The sequence below is a fragment of the Ranitomeya imitator genome, chromosome 8 (genome assembly GCF_032444005.1).
Source record: "Ranitomeya imitator isolate aRanImi1 chromosome 8, aRanImi1.pri, whole genome shotgun sequence".
Taxonomy (NCBI): domain Eukaryota; kingdom Metazoa; phylum Chordata; class Amphibia; order Anura; family Dendrobatidae; genus Ranitomeya; species Ranitomeya imitator.
The window spans coordinates 60,319,210-60,338,060 of NC_091289.1; the positions used below are offsets into that span (position 1 = coordinate 60,319,210).

The 18,851-nt window shown below is 44.3% G+C and overlaps 1 protein-coding gene across 1 annotated transcript in view; it reads left to right on the top strand.

Moving 5' to 3' along the window:
* The first annotated feature begins 7,657 nt into the window (after positions 1 to 7,657).
* The window catches only part of CBX6 (chromobox 6), a 40,968-nt gene continuing 29,774 nt past the window's right edge, over positions 7,658 to 18,851 (top strand). The window contains exon 1 of the mRNA XM_069737009.1: positions 7,658 to 7,871. Within this exon, the coding sequence (XP_069593110.1) occupies positions 7,803 to 7,871 (69 nt within the window). The 5' untranslated portion in view covers positions 7,658 to 7,802. The remainder of the gene's footprint in view (positions 7,872 to 18,851) is intronic.

Sequence of the window (18,851 nt, forward strand, 5' to 3'; positions counted from 1 at the left end):
TTGTATGTTCTCTCCGTGTTTGCGTGGGTTTCCTCCGGGCACTCCGGTTTCCTCCCACATTCCAAAGACATACTGATAGGGAATTTAGATTGTGAGCCCCAACAGGGACAGCGATGATAATGTGTGTAAATTGTAAAGCGCTGCGGAATATGTTAGCGCTATATAAAAATAAAGATTATTATTATTATGGCCCCCATAAGATGCTCCATAGTATATGCCCCCGTACACTGCTCCATTATGGTTTATGGCCCCCATAAGATGCTCCATGGTATATGCCCCCGTACACTGCTCCATAAAGGTTTATGGCCCCCATAAGATGCTCCATGGTATTATATGCCCCCGTACACTGCTCCATAAAGGTTTATGGCCCCCATAAGATGCTCAATGGTATATGCCCCCGTACACTGCTCCATTATGGTTTATGGCCCCCATAAGATGCTCCATGGTATTATATGCCCCCGTACACTGCTCCATAAAGGTTTATGGCCCCCATAAGATGCTCCATGGTATATGCCCCCGTACACTGCTCCATTATGGTTTATGGCCCCCATAAGATGCTCCATGGTATTATATGCCCCCGTACACTGCTCCATAAAGGTTTATGGCCCCCATAAGATGCTCCATGGTATTATATGCCCCCGTACACTGCTCCATAAAGGTTTATGGCCCCCATAAGATGCTCCATGGTATATGCCCCCGTACACTGCTCCATTATGGTTTATGGCCCCCATAAGATGCTCCATGGTATTATATGCCCCCGTACACTGCTCCATAAAGGTTTATGGCCCCCATAAGATGCTCCATGGTATATGCCCCCGTACACTGCTCCATTATGGTTGATGGCCCCATAAGATGCTCCATGGTATTATATGCCCCCGTACACTGCTCCATTATGGTTTATGGCCCCCATAAGATGCTCCATGGTATTATATGCCCCCGTACACTGCTCCGTTATGGTTGATGGCCCCATAAGATGCTCCATGGTATTATATGCCCCCGTACACTGCTCCATTATGGTTTATGGCCCCCATAAGATGCTCCATGGTATTATATGCCCCCGTACACTGCTCCATTATGGTTGATGGCCCCCCATAAGATACTCCATAGTATATGCCCCCGTACACTGCTCCATTATGGTTTATGGCCCCCATAAGATGCTCCATGGTATATGCCCCCGTACACTGCTCCATTATGGTTTATGGCCCCCATAAGATGCTCCACTGTATATGCCCCCGTACACTGCTCCATTATGGTTTATGGCCCCAATAAGATGCTCCATTGTATATGCCCCATATGCTGCTGCAATATATATAAAAAAAAAATATCATACTCACCTATTGTCGCTGGGCGCCGAGTGCTGGGGGGCCTGAGCAGGCGGGGACACCGGCGCGCTGTGGGGGTCAGGTGCCGGTATCGCCGCTAGCTCAGGCCCCCCAGCACTTGCTATATTCACCTGGCCCCGTTCCACCGCTGCGCGCCGCCATCTTCCGGCTCCTCTGGCTGTGACTGGTCAGTCAGAGGGCGGTGCGCATAAGGCTCGTCATCGCGCCCTCTGAACTGAATGTCACAGGCAGAGGACCGGGACACGGAGACGGAGCCGCACGCAGCGCTGGAACGGGGGACAGGTGAATATAGCCGATACTTACCCTCCTGGCGGTCCCTCCCTCTCTGTTGAAGATCGCGGTGTGCGTTCAGTGTTTACGCATACCGCGACTGGGAGTGTCACTCTGTGGGGTCCAAACTGCGCCGGCGCTTGCGCTTGCGCAGTCTATAAAGGCTTCGGACAGAGTGACGCTCCCAGCGTTATATTATAGATGTCCGCACCAGTCAGTACAGAACAAATCTGCACAATTCAAAAGGCTTCATTTGAAACGTACAAAATGTGTGGATTTGATGCTTATTTTCATGTGGTCTTACCCAGCTTTTACCCTCTACATATCACAGTGTTGGAGCACCCGCCAGGGCCGTGGGGATACTCGGTACCGGGCTGGTTATTAAAGGGGTGGTCACGGTGGCAGTGACCCGGTCCGTGGCCCTGGGCGTCCAACAAAAGGGGATGTGAATGGGGAATAAAGTTTATGAAAGTTATTTGTTTCTGACGCCACCTGTGGTATTCGGTCAGAGATTGTTGACACTTCTTAAAGGGGTCCTCTGGGGATGATGGTACTGCAGCAGGGATGGTATGACTTCCCACAGGTGAAGCGTAGTCCCCAGGGCTCCCGGTGTAGTGGGCACAGATGACAGACGGTGTAGTGCTGGAAAGAATTAGAGGACGCAAGGTTGCAGTCTCTTTACCTTTTACTGGTCTAAGGCAGCCACAGTCCAGGGTACGGATCACAGGTGATAGTGCGGTCCGGCTGGCCTGGAAGCGATTCAGAATCTCCCTAACCAGGTGGGGTTGGAAGCCTTCCTTACAACACTGTGTTGTAGTCCCTTGCTGCCGAAGGCTTCACACAAGATCCTCACTTTCTCTCTGTCCTATTAATAGGACAATATCCGTATGGAAGGCAACTTGAGCCTTTTTACAGGTGTCTCTATTTGTGGCGACTCCGGGCTCTATATGCTGCTGTGCCTTTGGGTGTTACTGGTTGACAGGCGACTTGAAATCTAATGCCCGCCGGTTTCTGCTGTGGGGCATACAGTTACCCCCACAACCTCGGAATTCCGGCCTTAGATTCCTGCGCTTCAGTGTGGAGGGAGCTCAGTCGCAGCTCCCCTCCAGTTATTCACTTCTCCTTTGCCCCTTCCTCCTTACAGTCTCCTACAGACTGCTCTGCCTCTCTCTTCTCTTTCCAGGAGCTGCAGAACGTGTCTGCACGGCCCCAGCTTTCCACTCCTATATCCTCTCTGACAGACTAACTCCTCCTCCAGCCAGAATATATATAGGGAAGCCACCCACAAACTGGATCAGAGCTCCCCCTTCTGGCCTGGAGTCGGAACAGTGTTGTATGTATGTGTTTCCTGTTAAAGGGATCTTTCCTCGCTTCCAGGCATGGCATCACTCCCCGTGAGGAAGGCAATACCACTGTGACACCCGAACTCCTGAGGTGTCACAGTGTGACTGAAAGTCCCAATGAAAACCCACAGCATAAATGGCCATGCTGCAGATTTAAAATCATACTGTATATCAATTTTAACATACCCAAATTGGGGAGAACCCCCCAAAATTCCTCTTTTAAACCATCAAAATTTACTTTTATTTTATACAATTACAATTGTATAGAATAAAAGTTAATTATACAGAATAAAAGTTAATTTTTATGGTTTAATAGAGAGGGACTGGGGGGGGAGTTTCTCACATTGCACTCGCAAGTGTGACCCCAGCCTAACCAGGTAACCCTGATTACAACTGGGTGACGCACCCTAACAGTGGATGTAGGAGAACCTCAGCAGATGACCGCGCTGTTACTAAAAAACATTTCTATCCAAACACTGGTATTATCGCGATATGGTGACCATATAGCGGTTGATATCTCTCCTGCAGATCATATACAGTCATGGCCAAAAGTATTGACACCCCTGCAATTCTGTCAGATAATACTCATTTTCTTCCTGAAAATGATTGCAAACACAAATTCTTTGGTATTATTATCTTCATTTAATTTGTCTTAAATGAAAAAACACAAAAGAGAATGAAGCAAACATTGATCATTTCACACAAAACTCCAAAAATGGGCCAGATAAAAGTATTGGCACCCTCAGCCTAATACTTGGTTGCACAACCTTTAGCCAAAATAACTGCGACCAACCGCTTCCGGAAACCATCAATGAGTTTCTTACAGTGCTCTGCTGGAATTTTAGACCATTCTTCTTTGGCAAACTGCTCCACGTCCCTGATATTCGAAGGGTGCCTTCTCCAAACTGCCATTTTTAGATCTCTCCACAGGTGTTCTATGGGATTCAGGTCTGGACTCATTGCTGGCCACCTTAGAAGTCTCCAGTGCTTTCTCTAAAACAATTTTCTAGTGCTTTTTGAAGTGTGTTTTGGGTCATTGTCCTGCTGGAAGACCCATGACCTCTGAGGGAGACCCAGCTTTCTCACACTGGGCCCTACATTATGCTGCAAAATTTGTTGGTAGTCTTCAGACTTCATAATGCCATGTACACGGTCAAGCAGTCCAGTGCCAGAGGCAGCAAAGCAACCCCAAAACAACAGGGAACCTCCGCCATGTTTGACTGTAGGGACCGTGTTCTTTTCTTTGAATGCCTCTTTTTTTCTCCGGTAAAGTCTATGGTGATGCATTTGCCCAAAAAGCTCTACTTTTCTCATCTCACCAGAGAACATTCTTCCAAAACGTTTTAGGCTTTTTCAGGTAAGTTTTGGCAAACTCCAGCCTGGCTTTTTTATGTCTCGGGGTAAGAAGTGGGGTCTTCCTGGGTCTCCTACCATACAGTCCCTTTTCATTCAGATGCCGACGGATAGTACGGGTTGACACTGTTGCACCCTCGGACTGCAGGGCAGCTTGAACTTGTTTGGATGTTAGTCGAGGTTCTTTATCCAACATCCGCACAATCTTGCGTTGAAATCTCTTGTCAATTTTTCTTTTCCGTCCACATCTAGGGAGGTTAGCCACAGTGCCATGGGCTTTAAACTTCTTAATGACACTGCGCATGGTAGACACAGGAACATTCAGGTCTTTGGAGATGAACTTGTAGCCTTGAGATTGCTCATGCTTCCTCACAATTTGGTTTCTGAAGTCCTCAGACAGTTCTTTGGTCTTCTTTCTTTTCTCCATGCTCAATGTGGTGCACACAAGGACACAGGACAGAGGTTGAGTCAACTTTAATCCATGTCAACTGGCTGCAAGTGTGATTTATTTATTGCCAACACCTGTTAGGTGCCACAGGTAAGTTACAGGTGCTGTTAATTACACAAATTATAGAAGCATCACATGATTTTTCGAACAGTGACAATACTTTTGTCCACCCCCTTTTTTATGTTTGGTGTGGAATTATATCCAATTTGGCTCTAGGACAATTCTTTTTGTGTTTTTTTTTTCATTTAAGACAAATTAAATGAAGATAATAATACCAAACAATTTGTGTTTGCAATCATTTTCAGGAAGAAACTGAGTATTATCTGACAGAATTGCAGGGGTGTCAATATTTTTGGCCATGACTGTAGATTACAGTACAGTTACAGATAGTGACTTATGTGCTAAGTATTCTCAATTCTAGCAATGTCAGACCTCCAGAGACATTCTGCACATGAACGCTGCAGCCAATCAGTAGCGAATAGGCTGCTTTTATCACACTACAAGGATCCTCTGGGGGGGGGGGGGGGGGGAGTGTAAAGGAAACAGCTGCATAGCGGCCACTGATTGCCTGCACAGTAAGGCTACGTTCAGATTAGCGTTGCGCGCCGCTGCGTCGGCGACGCAACGCACGACGCACGAAAAAACGCTGCGTTTTGCGACGCGTGCGTCGTTTTTTTTGACGAAATCGGACGCAAGAAAAATGCAACATGTTGCATTTTCTTGCGTCCGACGCTAGCGTCAAAAACGACGCACGTGTCGGAAAACGCAACAAGAAAAACGCATGCGTCCCCAATGTAAAACATAGGGGCGCATGACGCGTGCGTCGCTGCTGCGTTTCCCGACGCAGCGTCGGGAAACGCTAATCTGAACGTAGCCTAAGAAAGATGAACTCTTCAGTGAGGGAATATCAGCTGGCATTTTCCCACGCTCAAGAGTTCATTTGAGTTTATGCCGGCAGGGGGCGCAGCTTCAGTGACGTCACCGCTAGTCACTGAAGCTCCGCTCTCAGCATTTCATTCATTCCCCAGTAGTTTACAGCCGGGAGCGATCGCATTAGCAGCCCTCCAGGTTGTAAAGGGTATATACCTCAGATATGGATTACTGCGTGGGACTGACTGTACGCCGGACAGGTATGGGTATATTGTTGGTTTATTATTTTGACATTTTTTACAGGAGATCGAGGGCTTCGCTTTGAATGGCAGACTAATAAAGATGGAAAAAATGTGTATATTGTTTTATTTCATTAAAATACTTTTTTCTTACTGTGTGGTGTTTGATTAACCCTTTAACAACTGTAGGATTAGTAATGGAGAGGTGTCTTATTGACACCTCTCCATTACTAAGCCGGCTTAATGTCACCTTACAATAGGAAGGTGACAGTAACCCCTCATTGCACCACTTGCCACAGCTACAGGGCAAGTGGGAAGAAGCGGGCAAAGCTCCAGAATTGGTGCATCTAATAGGCTACGTTCACATTGGCGTTCCGCCAATGTGCGTCGCTGTTGCGCCGGCGACGCGCCCCTATGTTTAACATAGGGGACGCGTGCGTCGTTTTGGTGGCGTTTTTCGCCACGTGCGTCGTTTCCGACGCTAGCGTCGGACGCAAGAAAACGCTACATTGTAGCATTTTCTGTGCGTCCGATTTTCGTCAAAAACGACGCACGCGTCGCAAAACGCGCGCTTGCGCGCGTTTTTACGTGCGTCGCGTCGCCGACGCAGGGCGGCGCAACGCTAGTGTGAACCTAGCAATAGATGTGCCTTTTCTGGGCAGCTGCGGGCTGCTGTTTTTAGGCTGGAGGGGCCCATATCCATGGCCCCTTACCAGCATGAGAATAGCAGCCCCCAGCTGTGAGTTTTGCCGGGTCAGTTTTTTCTTTCATGAATTCTCCCCTGCTCACCGGCCGAGCAGGGAAGAAGGGATGACAGACAGCTTCAGCACCACACGCAGGGGAACAGTGCTTACTGTAGCGCTGCTTCCCCTGCGGCCGTCCGTGTGGTACTGATGCGGCACAGGGTTGCCACACGTGTGCCACATGTAGGACACACATGGACATCTCCATGTTTACCGGTACCAGAAATATCAGGACGTGTGAAACGGCCTAATAAAGAGGCGGTGTGCTGTAGCATAGCCACCAGTTTCAGGACCTCGTAATGACTTTTTGATTTGTGACAAATTCGAACATTTCCTTCTTTTGTTCCGATTTCTGGTTTTTACCCCCATGGGAGTCTCCAGAGGTTTTCGCCCGATTCACTTTGTTTTTATTAAGTTGCAGAATTTGGGGGGAACTTCCCTCAGTCCCCTGCTCTGCACCAACAGTAATCTGGAACATTTTTTACACCATTTTGCAAACACAATACATAAAAGGAACAGCTGAACTGGTGAAATGACAGAAAAAGAGCAGGTTTCAATTCTCCTCAAAGTTCATGCAGCCGTGCGACTAGAAAAAAAGAGAGGAAACTGATGACTGGGAGCCATAGCAGGGGAGAAGGAGTCCGAGTAGTGGAAACCCCCTGTAAAGATGAGATGCAGTGAAGAATCCCCCCGCATCTGCGCATCGCTGAGGGCGGACACGTCACCGCTGCAGCAGAGTATCGCCCGGTGGCGCCGCAATGCCCGGTGGCGCCGCAATGCCCGGTGGCGCTGCAATGCCCGCCGCTCAGGCTGCGCTCCGTGCCGCTCACTCCCTGACTCTCCGCGGAGGCGCGCGCCCGCACTTCCCGCCAACAAGAAGTGAGAAGATTCTCTCGCGCTCGTGTTCACAAGAACGCGCAGTGGGCGGAGCCTTATCGTGAAGCTGGTAAAGGGGAGGAGCGAATGGTCCAGAGGAGAAAGAGAAGGAGGGCGTGGACACAAGTGGGAGCTTTAAAGTGGGCGTGTCCCGGCGCGGTGCCCCCGCTCAGTGACAGGCGGAGGGGGCGGGGATAACACGTTGACAGCGGGAAGGGGCGCGGACACGGCCGAGGTGACAGCGGCGCTCTGGGAGGAGGAGTTGTTCGCTTGCTGCCGCTGCTGCTGCTGCTAGTGTTGCCGGGGTCGCGCTGAACATGGAGCTGTCTGCAGTCGGGGAGCGGGTTTTTGCTGCCGAATCAATTATTAAACGGCGTATAAGGAAGGTGAGCGGCAGGGAGACCCGGGGCGGACGTGCAGTGACGGGCTCGGCACCGGCTACTGTCCGTGCCCGGAGCTCAGACCTGGGAGGCGGTGCGGTGTGGCGGCCGTGGGGCTCTCCTGCGGGGTGAGGACGCTATGCTGTGCCCGGTGCCAGTGTGTGGCATCAAAGGGCTTCTACGGTACTGGCCCGGTGCCAAAGAGCCGTCCTTCATAGCAACTATCGCCCCCTGCCGGCAGTGGCGCGCTTAGCAGGCTGCAGTGTGAGCAGCTGATGACTTGCACTTACATCAGTGTCCGCAGCCTGTCTGTAATATTATGTATGATTCTCTATAGTCACTATCCATGCTGTACAGACTATATAAGATCTGTGTCCACAGCCTGTCTGTAATATTATGTATGATTCTCTATATTCACTATCCATGCTGTACAGACTACATAAGATCTGTGTCCACAGCCTGTCTGTAATATTATGTATGATTCTCTATATTCACTAACCATGCTGTACAGACTACATAAGATCTGTGTCCACAGCCTGTCTGTAATATTATGTATGATTCTCTATAGTCACTATCCATCCTGTACAGACTATATAAGATCTGTGTCCGCAGCCTGTCTGTAATATTATGTATGATTCTCTATATTCACTATCCATGCTGTACAGACTATATAAGATCTGTGTCCGCAGCCTGTCTGTAATATTATGTATGATTCTCTATAGTCACTATCCATCCTGTACAGACTACATAAGATCTGTGTCTGCAGCCTGTCTGTAATATTATGTATGATACTCTATATTCACTATCCATGCTGTACAGACTATATAAGATCTGTGTCCGCAGCCTGTCTGTAATATTATGTATGATTCTCTATATTCACTATCCATGCTGTACAGACTATATAAGATCTTTGTCCGCAGCCTGTCTGTAATATTATGTATGATTCTCTATAGTCACTATCCATGCTGTACAGACTACATAAGATCTGTGTCCGCAGCCTGTCTGTAATATTATGTATGATTCTCTATAGTCACTATCCATGCTGTACAGACTATATAAGATCTGTGTCCGCAGCCTGTCTGTAATATTATGTATGATTCTCTGTAGTCACTATCCATGCTGTACAGACTATATAAGATCTGTGTCCGCAGCCTGTCTGTAATATTATGTATGATTCTCTATATTCACTATCCATGCTGTACAGACTATATAAGATCTGTGTCCGCAGCCTGTCTGTAATATTATGTATGATTCTCTATAGTCACTATCCATGCTGTACAGACTACATAAGATCTGTGTCCGCAGCCTGTCTGTAATATTATGTATGATTCTCTATAGTCACTATCCATCCTGTACAGACTACATAAGATCTGTGTCCGCAGCCTGTCTGTAATATTATGTATGATTCTCTATAGTCACTATCCATGCTGTACAGACTACATAAGATCTGTGTCCGCAGCCTGTCTGTAATATTATGTATGATTCTCTATAGTCACTATCCATGCTGTACAGACTACATAAGATCTGTGTCCGCAGCCTGTCTGTAATATTATGTATGATTCTCTATAGTCACTATCCATCCTGTACAGACTACATAAGATCTGTGTCCGCAGCCTGTCTGTAATATTATGTATGATTCTCTATAGTCACTATCCATGCTGTACAGACTACATAAGATCTGTGTCCGCAGCCTGTCTGTAATATTATGTATGATTCTCTATAGTCACTATCCATGCTGTACAGACTACATAAGATCTGTGTCCGCAGCCTGTCTGTAATATTATGTATGATTCTCTATATTCACTATCCATCCTGTACAGACTACATAAGATCTGTGTCCGCAGCCTGTCTGTAATATTATGTATGATTCTCTATATTCACTATCCATCCTGTACAGACTACATAAGATCTGTGTCCGCAGCCTGTCTGTAATATTATGTATGATTCTCTATATTCACTATCCATGCTGTACAGACTACATAAGATCTGTGTCCGCAGCCTGTCTGTAATATTATGTATGATTCTCTATAGTCACTATCCATGCTGTACAGACTACATAAGATCTGTGTCCGCAGCCTGTCTGTAATATTATGTATGATTCTCTATATTCACTATCCATGCTGTACAGACTATATAAGATCTGTGGCCGCAGCCTGTCTGTAATATTATGTATGATTCTCTATATTCACTATCCATGCTGTACAGACTATATAAGATCTGTGGCCGCAGCCTGTCTGTAATATTATGTATGATTCTCTATATTCACTATCCATGCTGTACAGACTACATAAGATCTGTGTCCGCAGCCTGTCTGTAATATTATGTATGATTCTCTATATTCACTATCCATGCTGTACAGACTACATAAGATCTGTGGCCGCAGTCTGTCTGTAATATTATGTATGATTCTCTATATTCACTATCCATGCTGTACAGACTATATAAGATCTGTGTCCGCAGCCTGTCTGTAATATTATGTATGATTCTCTATAGTCACTATCCATGCTGTACAGACTACATAAGATCTGTGTCCGCAGCCTGTCTGTAATATTATGTATGATTCTCTATAGTCACTATCCATGCTGTACAGACTACATAAGATCTGTGTCCGCAGCCTGTCTGTAATATTATGTATGATTCTCTATAGTCACTATCCATGCTGTACAGACTACATAAGATCTGTGTCCGCAGCCTGTCTGTAATATTATGTATGATTCTCTATAGTCACTATCCATGCTGTACAGACTACATAAGATCTGTGTCCGCAGCCTGTCTGTAATATTATGTATGATTCTCTATAGTCACTATCCATGCTGTACAGACTACATAAGATCTGTGTCCGCAGCCTGTCTGTAATATTATGTATGATTCTCTATAGTCACTATCCATGCTGTACAGACTACATAAGATCTGTGTCCGCAGCCTGTCTGTAATATTATGTATGATTCTCTATAGTCACTATCCATCCTGTACAGACTACATAAGATCTGTGGCCGCAGCCTGTCTGTAATATTATGTATGATTCTCTGTAGTCACTATCCATGCTGTACAGACTACATAAGATCTGTGTCCGCAGCCTGTCTGTAATATTATGTATGATTCTCTATATTCACTATCCATGCTGTACAGACTACATAAGATCTGTGTCCGCAGCCTGTCTGTAATATTATGTATGATTCTCTATAGTCACTATCCATGCTGTACAGACTACATAAGATCTGTGTCCGCAGCCTGTCTGTAATATTATGTATGATTCTCTATATTCACTATCCATGCTGTACAGACTACATAAGATCTGTGGCCGCAGCCTGTCTGTAATATTATGTATGATTCTCTATAGTCACTATCCATGCTGTACAGACTACATAAGAACTGTGTCCGCAGCCTGTCTGTAATATTATGTATGATTCTCTATATTCACTATCCATGCTGTACAGACTATATAAGATCTGTGGCCGCAGCCTGTCTGTAATATTATGTATGATTCTCTATATTCACTATCCATGCTGTACAGACTATATAAGATCTGTGGCCGCAGCCTGTCTGTAATATTATGTATGATTCTCTATATTCACTATCCATGCTGTACAGACTACATAAGATCTGTGGCCGCAGTCTGTCTGTAATATTATGTATGATTCTCTATATTCACTATCCATGCTGTACAGACTATATAAGATCTGTGTCCGCAGCCTGTCTGTAATATTATGTATGATTCTCTATAGTCACTATCCATGCTGTACAGACTATATAAGATCTGTGTCCGCAGCCTGTCTGTAATATTATGTATGATTCTCTATATTCACTATCCATGCTGTACAGACTATATAAGATCTGTGGCCGCAGCCTGTCTGTAATATTATGTATGATTCTCTGTAGTCACTATCCATGCTGTACAGACTATATAAGATCTGTGGCCGCAGCCTGTCTGTAATATTATGTATGATTCTCTATAGTCACTATCCATGCTGTACAGACTATATAAGATCTGTGGCCGCAGCCTGTCTGTAATATTATGTATGATTCTCTATAGTCACTATCCATTCTGTACAGACTACATAAGATCTGTGTCCGCAGCCTGTCTGTAATATTATGTATGATTCTCTATATTCACTATCCATCCTGTACAGACTATATAAGATCTGTGTCCGCAGCCTGTCTGTAATATTATGTATGATTCTCTATATTCACTATCCATGCTGTTCAGTCTATATAAGATCTGTGGCCGCAGCCTGTCTGCAGGGGCCTCACTAGTAATATTATGTATGATTCTCTATATTCACTATCCATGCTGTACAGACTACATAAGATCTGTGTCCGCAGCCTGTCTGTAATATTATGTATGATTCTCTATAGTCACTATCCATGCTGTACAGACTATATAAGATCTGTGTCCGCAGCCTGTCTGTAATATTATGTATGATTCTCTATATTCACTATCCATCCTGTACAGACTATATAAGATCTGTGTCCGCAGCCTGTCTGTAATATTATGTATGATTCTCTATAGTCACTATCCATGCTGTACAGACTATATAAGATCTGTGTCCGCAGCCTGTCTGTAATATTATGTATGATTCTCTATAGTCACTATCCATGCTGTACAGACTACATAAGATCTGTGTCCGCAGCCTGTCTGTAATATTATGTATGATTCTCTATAGTCACTATCCATGCTGTACAGACTATATAAGATCTGTGTCCGCAGCCTGTCTGTAATATTATGTATGATTCTCTATATTCACTATCCATGCTGTACAGACTATATAAGATCTGTGTCCGCAGCCTGTCTGTAATATTATGTATGATTCTCTATATTCACTATCCATGCTGTACAGACTATATAAGATCTGTGTTCGCAGCCTGTCTGTAATATTATGTATGATTCTCTATAGTCACTATCCATACATAAGATCTGTGGCCGCAGCCTGTCTGCAGGGGCCTCACTAGTAATATTATGTATGATACTCTATATTCACTATCCATGCTGTACAGACTATATAAGATCTGTGTCCGCAGCCTGTCTGTAATATTATGTATGATTCTCTATAGTCACTATCCATGCTGTACAGACTATATAAGATCTGTGTCCGCAGCCTGTCTGTAATATTATGTATGATTCTCTATAGTCACTATCCATGCTGTACAGACTATATAAGATCTGTGTCCGCAGCCTGTCTGTAATATTATGTATGATTCTCTATAGTCACTATCCATGCTGTACAGACTATATAAGATCTGTGGCCGCAGCCTGTCTGTAATATTATGTATGATACTCTATATTCACTATCCATGCTGTACACACTATATAAGATCTGTGTCCGCAGCCTGTCTGTAATATTATGTATGATTCTCTATAGTCACTATCCATGCTGTACAGACTATATAAGATCTGTGTCCGCAGCCTGTCTGTAATATTATGTATGATTCTCTATAGTCACTATCCATGCTGTACAGACTATATAAGATCTGTGTCCGCAGCCTGTCTGTAATATTATGTATGATACTCTATATTCACTATCCATGCTGTACACACTATATAAGATCTGTGTCCGCAGCCTGTCTGTAATATTATGTATGATACTCTATATTCACTATCCATGCTGTACACACTATATAAGATCTGTGGCCGCAGCCTGTCTGCAGAGGCCTCACTAGTAATATTATGTATGATTCTCTATATTCACTATCCATCCTGTACAGACTACATAAGATCTGTGGCCGCAGCCTGTCTGTAATATTATGTATGATTCTCTATATTCACTATCCATGCTGTACAGACTACATAAGATCTGTGTCCGCAGCCTGTCTGTAATATTATGTATGATTCTCTATACTCACTATCCATCCTGTACAGACTACATAAGATCTGTGGCCGCAGTCTGTCTGTAATATTATGTATGATTCTCTATATTCACTATCCATGCTGTACAGACTATATAAGATCTGTGTCCGCAGCCTGTCTGTAATATTATGTATGATTCTCTATATTCACTATCCATGCTGTACAGACTATATAAGATCTGTGTTCGCAGCCTGTCTGTAATATTATGTATGATTCTCTATAGTCACTATCCATACATAAGATCTGTGGCCGCAGCCTGTCTGCAGGGGCCTCACTAGTAATATTATGTATGATACTCTATATTCACTATCCATGCTGTACAGACTATATAAGATCTGTGTCCGCAGCCTGTCTGTAATATTATGTATGATTCTCTATAGTCACTATCCATGCTGTACAGACTATATAAGATCTGTGTCCGCAGCCTGTCTGTAATATTATGTATGATTCTCTATATTCACTATCCATCCTGTACAGACTATATAAGATCTGTGTCCGCAGCCTGTCTGTAATATTATGTATGATTCTCTATAGTCACTATCCATGCTGTACAGACTATATAAGATCTGTGTCCGCAGCCTGTCTGTAATATTATGTATGATTCTCTATAGTCACTATCCATGCTGTACAGACTATATAAGATCTGTGTCCGCAGCCTGTCTGTAATATTATGTATGATTCTCTATAGTCACTATCCATGCTGTACAGACTATATAAGATCTGTGTCCGCAGCCTGTCTGTAATATTATGTATGATTCTCTATAGTCACTATCCATGCTGTACAGACTATATAAGATCTGTGGCCGCAGCCTGTCTGTAATATTATGTATGATACTCTATATTCACTATCCATGCTGTACACACTATATAAGATCTGTGTCCGCAGCCTGTCTGTAATATTATGTATGATTCTCTATAGTCACTATCCATGCTGTACAGACTATATAAGATCTGTGTCCGCAGCCTGTCTGTAATATTATGTATGATTCTCTATAGTCACTATCCATGCTGTACAGACTATATAAGATCTGTGTCCGCAGCCTGTCTGTAATATTATGTATGATACTCTATATTCACTATCCATGCTGTACACACTATATAAGATCTGTGTCCGCAGCCTGTCTGTAATATTATGTATGATACTCTATATTCACTATCCATGCTGTACACACTATATAAGATCTGTGGCCGCAGCCTGTCTGCAGAGGCCTCACTAGTAATATTATGTATGATTCTCTATATTCACTATCCATCCTGTACAGACTACATAAGATCTGTGGCCGCAGCCTGTCTGTAATATTATGTATGATTCTCTATATTCACTATCCATGCTGTACAGACTACATAAGATCTGTGTCCGCAGCCTGTCTGTAATATTATGTATGATTCTCTATAGTCACTATCCATCCTGTACAGACTACATAAGATCTGTGTCCGCAGCCTGTCTGTAATATTATGTATGATTCTCTATATTCACTATCCATGCTGTACAGACTATATAAGATCTGTGTCCGCAGCTTGTCTGCAAGGGCCTCACTAGTAATATTATGTATGATTCTCTATATTCACTATCCATGCTGTACAGTCTATATAAGATCTGTGTCCGCAGCTTGTCTGCAGGGGCCTCACTAGTAATATTATGTATGATTCTCTATATTCACTATCCATGCTGTTCAGTCTATATAAGATCTGTGGCCGCAGCCTGTCTGCAGGGGCCTCACTAGTAATATGTATTATTCTCTATGTTCACTATCCATTCTGTACAGACTATATAAGATCTGTGGCCGCAGCTTGTCTGCAGGGGCCTCACTAGTAATATTATGTATGATTCTCTATATTCACTATCCATTCTGTACAGACTATATAAGATCTGTGGCCGCAGCCTGTCTGCAGGGGCCTCACTAGTAATATTATGTATGATTCTCTATATTCACTATCCATGCTGTACAGACTATATAAGATCTGTGGCCGCAGCCTGTCTGCAGGGGCCTCAGTAGTAATATTACTATGTATTATTCTCTATATTCACTATCCATGCTGTTCAGACTATATAAGATCTGTGGCCGCAGCCTGTCTGCAGGGGCCTCAGTAGTAATATTATGTATGATTCTCTATATTCACTATCCATGCTGTACAGACTATATAAGATCTGTGGCCGCAGCCAGTACGTTTGTATTATTATCTATAGTTCAGCTTAGAATACATAAGATCCATCTGGCTGCCGATCATTCTGCCTGATCTCATGAGCCCTCCTTGCACCACTCTGATGTCCGGCTTGTTCCCTGGGAGAAGGAAAGTTCCCGGTGACCTCTGCTGGAATCTTCTGCAGCACTTGGATTGTCGCTTTCTATTGTTCAGGGAACAATTGAAGTCAGAATCCTAAATTTACATCACTTTCTGTGTGACTTCTTGCGCCGTGGAGCCCCCAGTGTTCGCAGGCCGCCCCTGTGATGGATGTGGGGTCCGACGTACCCGCCTTCTGTGGGTTGAGGCCAGAAGTTTTGTTCCTGCAGTCAGTGATAATGTATACACACATCTGTTTGCAGCTTGAGCCGAGCAGAATCCCCCTTTGTGCCCCTCGCTGGCCTCGTATGCCCCCGTTACATGAATCCTGAGCTGGGTGAGGATGGAGATCAGGATCCGAGCTTGTGCATGGCGCTGACCACGGCTGTAGCGATACATTGTGCCTGGACGGGCTCCGTGTTTGCAGAGTTAAATGGGGACACGCTACTTCACTTTTTGGCAGAGTCTCAACACTAAGTACTCTGTGCTGTCAGGTTTTTGTTTCCTCTCCCCTTTCTTGTGAAATTTTAGCATTTACACGTTTGTTGTGTAAATCTTACCCCGGTAAGTCATAATCCTCATGTGTAAAGTCTCCATGAAGAGGGATTAGCCTTGCAGACTTCTACCTGGCACAGATACCTGACATTGTTCACCTTGTGGCCTTCGTATTCCTGGCAGCTATAACCTGTGTTGGGGTACCTGCACATTTTTCTACTGTAAAAACCAGTAATGGCGGGAAAAATGCTGAGTAACATCCATGTAAGGCCATGTTCACACACGTTAGTGTTTTACCTCAGTTTTTGTTGCCAAAACCAGGAGAGGAACAATCAGAGGAAAAGTATAATAGAAACACGTCACCACTTCTGTATTTATCACCCACTCCTGGTTTTGGCTTATAAATACTGAGGTAAAATACTGACCAAATACTGCTAGTGTGAATGTGGCCTTGGGCTGCCTTCCCATGATGAGTTTTACGCTGTATATTTCCCAAAAAATGCAAGTAGCCTATTTTACTTAATGGGTGCAGCAAGCCTGCACCTTCAAAAGCTCGTGGTAAGAATGTTGCTACCTTTGCATCATGAGCTTTTATTGGGTTTTTGTTTCAGATTTTCTGCACCTATAAAGCCACGTTCACATGTTCAGTATTTGGTCAGTATTTTACCTCAGTATTTGTAAGCCAAGATAAGGAGTGGGTGATAAATACAGAAGTGGTGACGTGTTTGTGTTGGGGTATGTGTCCACCATTCGGAGTTGCTACAGGGTTGACGCTGCGTACTTGTGCAGCGTCAAACCCACTGTGGCCAGCTGTTACAGCATAGTGGACGGGATTTTAAGAAATCACCCGCGGACACTGAGAAGCAGTGCATCTCTCCAGGCCGCAGCATGTTAATGGCTCTTTCCAAAATAGAATGAATTGGACTCTGTGAATCTGCACGACATCTCTTCTGACGCAGCGGACATGCTCTGCGTCCAAAGCGCTGTTATTTCCGGATCATGGGCACCCGGCCTAATGCTTTTCCTCTTACTGTTCCACTCCTGGTTTTTATTTACAAATACTGAGGTAAAAACTGACCAAATACTCAACGTGTGCACATGGCCTTAAATATATTGAGCTACTTGCGTTTTTATTGCATTTTTTACTTGCTTTTTTAAATGCTGCGTTTTTTTGTATGTCATGCTTTAAATAAAACTGCTTTGTTTTTTATTTTTCCTCATATTTGGCTTTGGCAAAATGTATTACTAGTCATGTTCTGATTACATGTGTTTTGATGTGTTTCCACTAGGGCTGTGGAGTCAATAAGCCAAACCACTGACTGACTCCTTAATTTTCCTGACTTCTGACTCCCAACCCCACAACCCCTGGTCACTAATGAGTATGTACATAAAATGCAGCACAGATTAATCTCCACTCCGACTCCACCGCACTGGTCACTACTGAGCATGTACATAAAATGCAGCACAGATTCATCTCCACTCCGACTCTGCAGCACTGGTCACTACTGATCATGTACATAAAATGCAGCACAGATTCATCTCCACTACGACCCCACAGCACTGGTCACTACTGAGCATGTACATAAACTGCAGCACAGATTCATCTCCACTATGACCCCACAGCACTAGTCACTACTGATCATGTACATAAACGGCAGCACAGATTCATCCCCACTACGACCCCACAGCACTGGTCACTACTGAGCATGTACATAAAGTGCAGCGCAGATTCATCTCCACTCTGACCCCACAGCACTGGTCACTACTGAGCATGTACATAAAGTGCAGCACAGATTCATCTCCACTATGACCCCACAGCACTGGTCACTACTGATCATGTACATAAAATGCAGCACAGATTCATCTCCACTACGACCCCACAGCACTGCTCACTACTGAGCATGTACATAAAGTGCAGCACAGATTCATCTCCACTACGACCCCACAGCACTGGTCACTACTGAGCATGTACATAAAGTGCAGCACAGATTCATCTCCACTCCGACTCCACCGCACTGGTCACTACTGAGTATGTACATAAAGTGCAGCACAGATTCATCTCATCTACTACTCCACAGCACTGGAGTCGTATCAGGATTTTATCAGGAAAATTCTGCATACTTTCTGTACATGGGCACATAGCCTTAAAGAGTTTTTTTTTTTTTTTTTTTTTTTTTTTAATTTGCAGCATGTCAATGCTTTTAGGAATTGTGCAGCATTCTTCCCCCATGGCAATGAATAGGAGGGGAAAAAAGAAAACACAAAACTAAACAAACCACATAATAGGTTGTGTGCCTACAATTTATTTTTTAAGCTGTGTATTTTCACTATGTCAAAAACACAGCGTCTTAAGGTACCTTCAC